We start from the raw sequence: 7,085 nt of genomic DNA on the forward strand, positions 1-7,085 counted from the left end.
AATTTTCCTGTCCTGGTGTCGCTCTTCCGGCCATTCTCCTTGGCCATTCTCGTTGCCGACCCTTCTGTCTTTTTTACAGTCCGGTCTGCAGCTAGGACTGTCCCTCAACTCTCTCAAGGGACAAGTCTCAGCTCTATCAGTGCTGTTCCAGCGGCGTCTCGCCCGGCTGGCTCAGGTCCGCACCTTCATGCAAGGTGCGTCTCACATCATTCCGCCTTATCGGCGGCCCTTGGATCCCTGGGACCTTAACCTGGTCCTCACGGTATTGCAGAAACCCCCTTTCGAGCCCCTTAGGGAGGTTTCTTTGTATCGTCTTTCTCAAAAGGTGGCCTTTCTAGTTGCCATAACTTCTCTCAGGAGAGTCTCTGATTTGGCTGCGCTCTCCTCGGAGTCACCTTTTTTGGTTTTTCACCAAGACAAGGTAGTTCTCCGTCCGAATCCGGACTTTCTTCCTAAGGTGGTCTCTCCCTTCCACCTTAACCAGGATATTTCCTTGCCTTCCTTCTGTCCGGCCCCTGTTCATCGCTTTGAGAAAGCGCTGCATACTCTAGATCTGGTGCGTGCTCTCCGGATCTATGTGTCTCGCACCGCTGCGCTTAGGCGGTGCACCTCTTTTTGTGCTAACCACTGGGCGGCGCAAGGGTCTCTCTGCTTCTAAGCCGACCTTGGCCCGTTGGATTAGATCGACCATTTCGGACGCCTACCAGAGTACTCAGGTGCCTCCCCTGCTGGGGATCAAAGCACACTCCACCAGAGCTGTCGGTGCCTCTTGGGCTTTTAGGCACCAGGCTACGGCTCAACAAGTCTGTCAGGCTGCCACTTGGACTAGCCTGCATACCTTTTCGAAGCACTACCAAGTGCATGCTCATGCTTCGGCAGATGTGAGCTTGGGCAGATGCATCCTTCAGGCGGCTGTCGCCCACTTGTGAAGTTAGGCTCCGCCTACTTCTTAGTTTTTTCTGTTTATTCCCACCCAGGGACAGCTTTGGAACGTCCCATGGTCTGGGTCTCCCAAAGGAACGATAAAGAAAAAGATAATTTTGTTACTTACCGTAAATTCTTTTTCTTATAGTTCCGTATTGGGAGACCCAGCTCCCTCCCTGTTGCCTGTTGGCAATTTTCTTGTTCCGTGTGTTATCACCGGCTGTTGTCGTGGACAGAGTCTCCGGTTGTTCCGGTTCTTACTCGGTTCTACTTGTGGGTGGCTATTCTCCTTCAGCTTTTGCACTAAACTGGCTAGGACTGGCTCACCAGGGGGTGTATAAGCTCAGAGGGAGGAGCTACACTTTTAAGTGTAGTACTTTGTGTGTCCTCCGGAGGCAGAAGCTAAACACCCATGGTCTGGGTCTCCCAATACGGAACTATAAGAAAAAGAATTTACGGTAAGTAACAAAATTCTCTTTTTCACTGCAACCACTGATCTGCCAAAGATTTATCTGTGTGTGACGGGGCCTTAACCCCTTAACGACCGCGAGCCGTAAAATTACGTTCTAGCGGTCATAACCTTACTGCCCGCGGTCTGCCACTGGCAGCATGCTGCGATCGGCGCACATCTCAGCTGATTTTCACAGCTGAGATGTGTGCCTGCTAGGCACGAGCAGAATCGTTGTCTGCTCGTGCCGTTTAACACCTTAAATGGCGCTGTCAATATGTGACAGCGCCATTATAAGCGCGATCGCGGTAAACTTTTACTTACCACCCCGAAACCGGAAGTCACGTGACGCGATCACGTGACTTCCGATAGTTGTCATGGTAGCACAGGGTCATGTGATGACTCCTGTACTACACATGAATTGCTTTCACTTTCGCTGTGCCCGCAGCACAGTGAAAAAGAAAGTGAGCGTATCTGCTGTTTACCGCTGTATAGCTGTGATCAGCAGATAGATAAGAGCGATCGGATTGTTGATCGCAATAACCCCCTAGGGGGACTAGTAAAATAAAAAAAAGTTAAAAATAGTTTTAAAAAATTAAAAAAAACCCCTAAAAGTTCAAATCACCCCCCATTCGCCCCATTGAATATTAAAGGGTTAAAAAAATAAAAAATATACACATTTGGTATCGCCGCTTTCAGAAACGCCCGATCTATCAAAATATAAAATCAATTAATCTGATCAGTATACGGTGTAGCGGCAAAAAAATTCCAAACGCCAAAACGATGTTTTTTGTCGCCACAACTTTTGCGCAAAATGCAATAAGAGGCGATCAAAACGTAGCATCTGCGCAAAAATGGTACCGTTAAAAACGTCAGCTTGAGACGCAAGAAATAAGCTGCCACTGAGCCATAGATCCTGAAAAATGCGAACGCTACGGGTCACGAATATGGCGTAAAACGTGCGCCACTTTTTTCGGACAAACTTCCGTTATTTTTTTTAACCCCTTATATAAAAGTAAACCTATACATGTTTGGTGACTACGAACTCGCACTGACCTGAGGCATCACACCCACACATCAGTTTTACCATATAGTGAACAGTGAATAAAATATCTCAAAAACAATAGTGCGATCGCACTTTTTTCGCAATTTTTCTGCATTTGGAATTTTTTTGCTGTTTTCCAGTACACTATATGGTAACACTGTTGGTTTCATTTAAAAGTACAGCTCGTTACGCAAACAATGAGCCCTCACATGACCATATTGACTGAAAAATAAAAAAGTTACGTCTCTCAGAAAAAGAATGGCGGAAAAAAAAAACGGAAAGCGAAAAATCGGCCGGTCGTGAAGGGGTTAAGGTAATCTTCTCTGAGTCTAATTTTCAGCCTTCCCCCAACACCTGGTCGTCTAATGGTTAGATGGAGACTTGGCGAGGCGTACAAGCCAGTGTCTTGCACCCACTGTGAAATTTGGTGGAGGATCAGTGAAGATCTGGGGATGCTTCAGGAAAGCTGGAATTGGGCAGATTAAACTTTGCGAAGGACGTATGACTAAAGCCGCATACAAGGTTATCCTGGAAAACCAGTTGCTTCCTTCTGCTCAGGCAATGTTCCCTAACTCTGAGGCCTGTTTTTTACTGGGGCGACGGGTGCCTGAACTATATTGCAGACTGTATCACATTTCATAAATGCCACTGTCAGTGATTGAAATCTGCATTTAATAGGTTACCAGCAGCAATAGGTAGGTTCACTGATCCCTGCTGTTAGATGCAGATATTTGCTATATAATATAGTCGGCTATTGGCTTCTGGGAAGCAGGTTCTGCTTCTGAGCCCACATATATCTGTGTATTGAGCATGAAGGGGTTAAAATAGTTGCCAGTCTCCGTCTTCACCTGTTTCCTGCGCAGCTCCATCCTCTTCTGCACCACCAGACTTTAATTCACGCTCGCCGTATCACAGAACGCCTTCACAACTCCGTGGACTGAAAAATGAAAATGTTCTAGGACTTTGGGAGAATGGCAACACCAGCGAGATTTTTTTTTTTTTTTTTTTCACCAAAAAGAAACAAAAAATGTTTTACCTAACAATGGACTCTATAGTATTGTGTGGAGTTTTTCTTCACAATTTCACTGCACTTGAAATTTGTTTTCCCCCTTTTCCAGTTGGTACCATGATTGTTGACATACAAAATTATAACTGTTCCCACAAAAAAACCAAGCCCTATATGTTTGTCCATAAAAAATAAGAGTTAAGACTCTTGGAAGATAAAGGAACAAAAGTGCAAAAATTGCTTGATCGGGAAGGGGTTAATTGGGGTCCTTCCTTTATGATGTCTTGAGGCATATAGATCGGTGTGGTCCCCTGCGTGAGGATGACAAACCCTTCTGCTTCTGATGTGACTGTGATCCTTTTCCAGGTTCTGCAGCTGCTGCTATGTGACCTCCTGCTCTCCATGAGGACCTCATTATGGCAGAAGCAGGCCTGCTCCCCCCAGACGTCCGGAGACACAGTACACGCTTCCACATCCGTACTGACCGGATTCCAGCGGGACCTCAGCAGTCTTCGCAGATTGGCCCTCACCTTTAAACCTGCACAATGCAAGGTATGCGTGATCATAGTGCTATTGTGTCAAAATGAGGGGAATTATTATATATTGTGACCTTTTAATGCAAATGTTATATTCTAGTTGTTCCTGCATGAAGCCACGGTTCGTCTTATGGCTGGAGCAAGTCCCACTCGTACACACCAGTTATTGCAGCATAGCCTTCAGAAACGCCCGGCAAATACCAGTAAGCCAGGTATTGATCTCTATACACACTTATATAAGTGCTTAGCTAGATAATAACAGTGCCCTCCTTCTGCGGGTAGGAGAAATGGCTACGTGCCCCTCCAATAGTGCTCACAAAACACAGTAGGTCATTTTCTAATGACACTTTCCCTTTGTCTAATTTCTATATTGTATTTTCAGTACTATGCTTTGATTATTATGTTTCTCGTTTTCCAGATGACCTGGAATCATTACCAGGGCAAAGAGAGCGAGCTACAGCCATCCTCCTGGCTTGTCGCCACCTCCCCCTGTCGTTTCTATCTTCCCCCGGCCAGAGAGCAGTAATGTTGGCTGAAGCTGCACGAACTTTGGAGAAGGTGGGCGACAGGCGCTCATATCACGATTGCCAGCAGATGATGGTTAAGCTCAGTGGGGGCACTGCCATGGCAGCTTCTTGAGACCCACCGTTTTCTTCTGGTCTGACATCAACTACTGAATATCACCCACAAGTAAATACAGGTTATTCCGATGCTTTTCAGCATTTTTTTAATGCCCTGCAGAAAACCTGCGAGCCATCTCTGTGCTAAACATATTCTTCAGGAAGGGACCATCCTCAGGACTAAATGGTCATCAGATACGTTATTCATGCAGTTTGTGCTCCCATGAGGTTCGCGTTGCTGATCTCGGCCCACATTGACAGAATATACAACTCCAATCTTGTAGCACTTTTCAATGCAAGCCAATTGAACACACATTATACATCTGCATTATAGGGGTACGTGTACATGTCTTTCAAATTTGGGTGAACCAGCAATTTTTTGTGCAGAAAATGCTTCAGGGAAACACCGGTGGTGGTTTGGTTTTGTTTTTTTGTTTGTTTTTTTTCTGTCTGTAAGTTAATTTTCAGAGTCTTTGTCCCCAGCATTTTTTTGTTTTTGTTATTTACTTGTATGGATAAATTAGTGAGTGGCTTCTACCTGAAGATTAGTCAGGTCACTTCTATTAATTAGCCCCTTCATGTCTTTGAAAACATGTAGCCGTTAGAAGACGATCAAAAGCCTGAACATATGCACAGCAAGGTGTCTTTACCTTGGCCACAGGTTCACCTATAATCTCTTACGGGAGTGCTCTCATGTTGTTTCCTTCTCTGCTTTTCCGGGGAAGGTGCGCTCCTAAAGGCCTAAACACTGGCGTTGGTCTAAACTGTGGCTTTCCTATGCTGCTTGCAGCGGTAGTTTCACCTCTGCAGCATGAAAGAGGAATAGGGGGGGGACTGAAGCAAGCCAGATCCAGCCAGCTTTAGAGTAATGTGAAGCTGTAAAGATGGAGCCCACCAGTGGTGAAAGCTCCTTACCTAGGTAACTGGTCGCCCTCAGGGCCCTTTCACACTGTTCTTTTCAATGTCCATCGGTCCCATCAGGGATTACGTCAGGATCCTCACAAAATGGGATTTGTGCAAATGTGCCGATGTGGTCAATGATTATAATGTTGCAGACGGAATCATCACGTGCTGTGTAATACACCCTTTTCTGGCATATTCACCTACCAGAGGCGGACACTCAGCTATAGTTTTACTGTGTCTGTATGTGCACCTCTAGTGGGCGTATATGCCCGAAAATAGTGCACGACAGAGCACACAGTTACCCCATATGCACCATTATAGTCACTGGCCCCGTCTGTGCATATGACTGAATTTTTTTTTGGAAGGGGGGGGTCTAGACGTAAGCCCTGACTGGACCACTGAATGCTGAATGTGGAATGTGGAATGTGGAGAACACCAATGTGTGAAACTGCAGGATGGCCGGTGACCCACACAATGAGCTGTTTGCTATAAAATAAAAATTCCTGTCCTGGAGAACGGGATATTTTTAATGAGGTAAAACGCAAAGTTGCTTGTTTTTACACATGCTTTCCAGTTTTCACAATTTTAAGAGTTTGAGAAACTTTTTTTTTTTTAAATTTGCTTATCTAATAGTATGCCATCAGACCAAAGGTTTAACAAAGATCAGAGTTTGTACTGTATCCAATTTGTTACAGCCTTCCCTTTTTAGATTACTATTTTTCAAATCCTTTTAGATATATCGATCTAGAAACCTTTAGAGCAGATGTAGAAGGTTTTAGGCAGCGTTATGGCAAGCGTGGAAACCGTAGCTCTTAATGGCATAGTGTGTGGGATATGTTACGCAGTAGTGGAGCGGCATTCAGAAAGCACCAGATTTGCTTGGCTGCATTCTGAACTGTGCCTCTGCTCCAAGAAGAGCGGAATCTGACATCTCTCTTCTGCGCTTACCCTCCTAGGTATCTTTATGGGACTGCTTCTAGTATGTGGAACTGATAATATAGACAAGAAATTGGGGAGACCAAGATATGGGTAGAAGCCAAAACCAGGGGGACATAAACCGAAGTTCCCCAAGATGTAAAATTTCATCCAACCTTTTCTAAAACAAATTAATAAAATGTAGGGCATTGTCCACTAATGAGACTTCATCTCCCTGCCCTTTATACTTTTAACATATTTAGTTACCGCTTTTCAACATCTTTATTTTTTTTGTGTCCAACGTAAAATGTTTACGTCAATTGTTCTTCTAGTAGAACGCTCATAAAAATGTTATAGCCGTGCACACGAGATACTGGTGATCAGTCATTTCCTCACCTAGCGCAGTGGCTCGTTCTGATCTCCGACTTATGTGTGACCCACAATCAGACTCTAAATTAGTGTCACTGTCCCTGTTCATTCCTCTGAGACACGAAACAGAAGACAGAATAGAAAAAGCAACGTCTGTTCAACAAAGGAAGTCTGATTGTCTCATGTAGTACACCAAATGTACCCAACTTGGCCACTTGATTCACTAGGAGAGGAAATGACACTATTACCCCTAAAATTGCTATTATTTCCATTATATGCATAGCAATTCTGCACTGTAAGAACATTTTTTTTAGTGTTA

At 44.7% G+C, this 7,085-nt stretch overlaps 1 protein-coding gene across 1 annotated transcript in view; it reads left to right on the forward strand.

Moving 5' to 3' along the window:
- The window catches only part of SREBF2 (sterol regulatory element binding transcription factor 2), a 159,761-nt gene that overhangs the window by 152,552 nt on the left and 124 nt on the right, over nucleotides 1–7,085 (forward strand). The window contains exons 17-19 of the mRNA XM_075321885.1: nucleotides 3,790–3,975; nucleotides 4,060–4,171; nucleotides 4,378–7,085. The exon at nucleotides 4,378–7,085 is cut by the window's right edge and continues 124 nt beyond it. Of these exons, the coding sequence (XP_075178000.1) occupies nucleotides 3,790–3,975; nucleotides 4,060–4,171; nucleotides 4,378–4,598 (519 nt within the window). The 3' untranslated portion in view covers nucleotides 4,599–7,085. The remainder of the gene's footprint in view (nucleotides 1–3,789; nucleotides 3,976–4,059; nucleotides 4,172–4,377) is intronic.

The sequence above is a fragment of the Anomaloglossus baeobatrachus genome, chromosome 8 (genome assembly GCF_048569485.1).
Source record: "Anomaloglossus baeobatrachus isolate aAnoBae1 chromosome 8, aAnoBae1.hap1, whole genome shotgun sequence".
NCBI lineage: Eukaryota > Metazoa > Chordata > Amphibia > Anura > Aromobatidae > Anomaloglossus > Anomaloglossus baeobatrachus.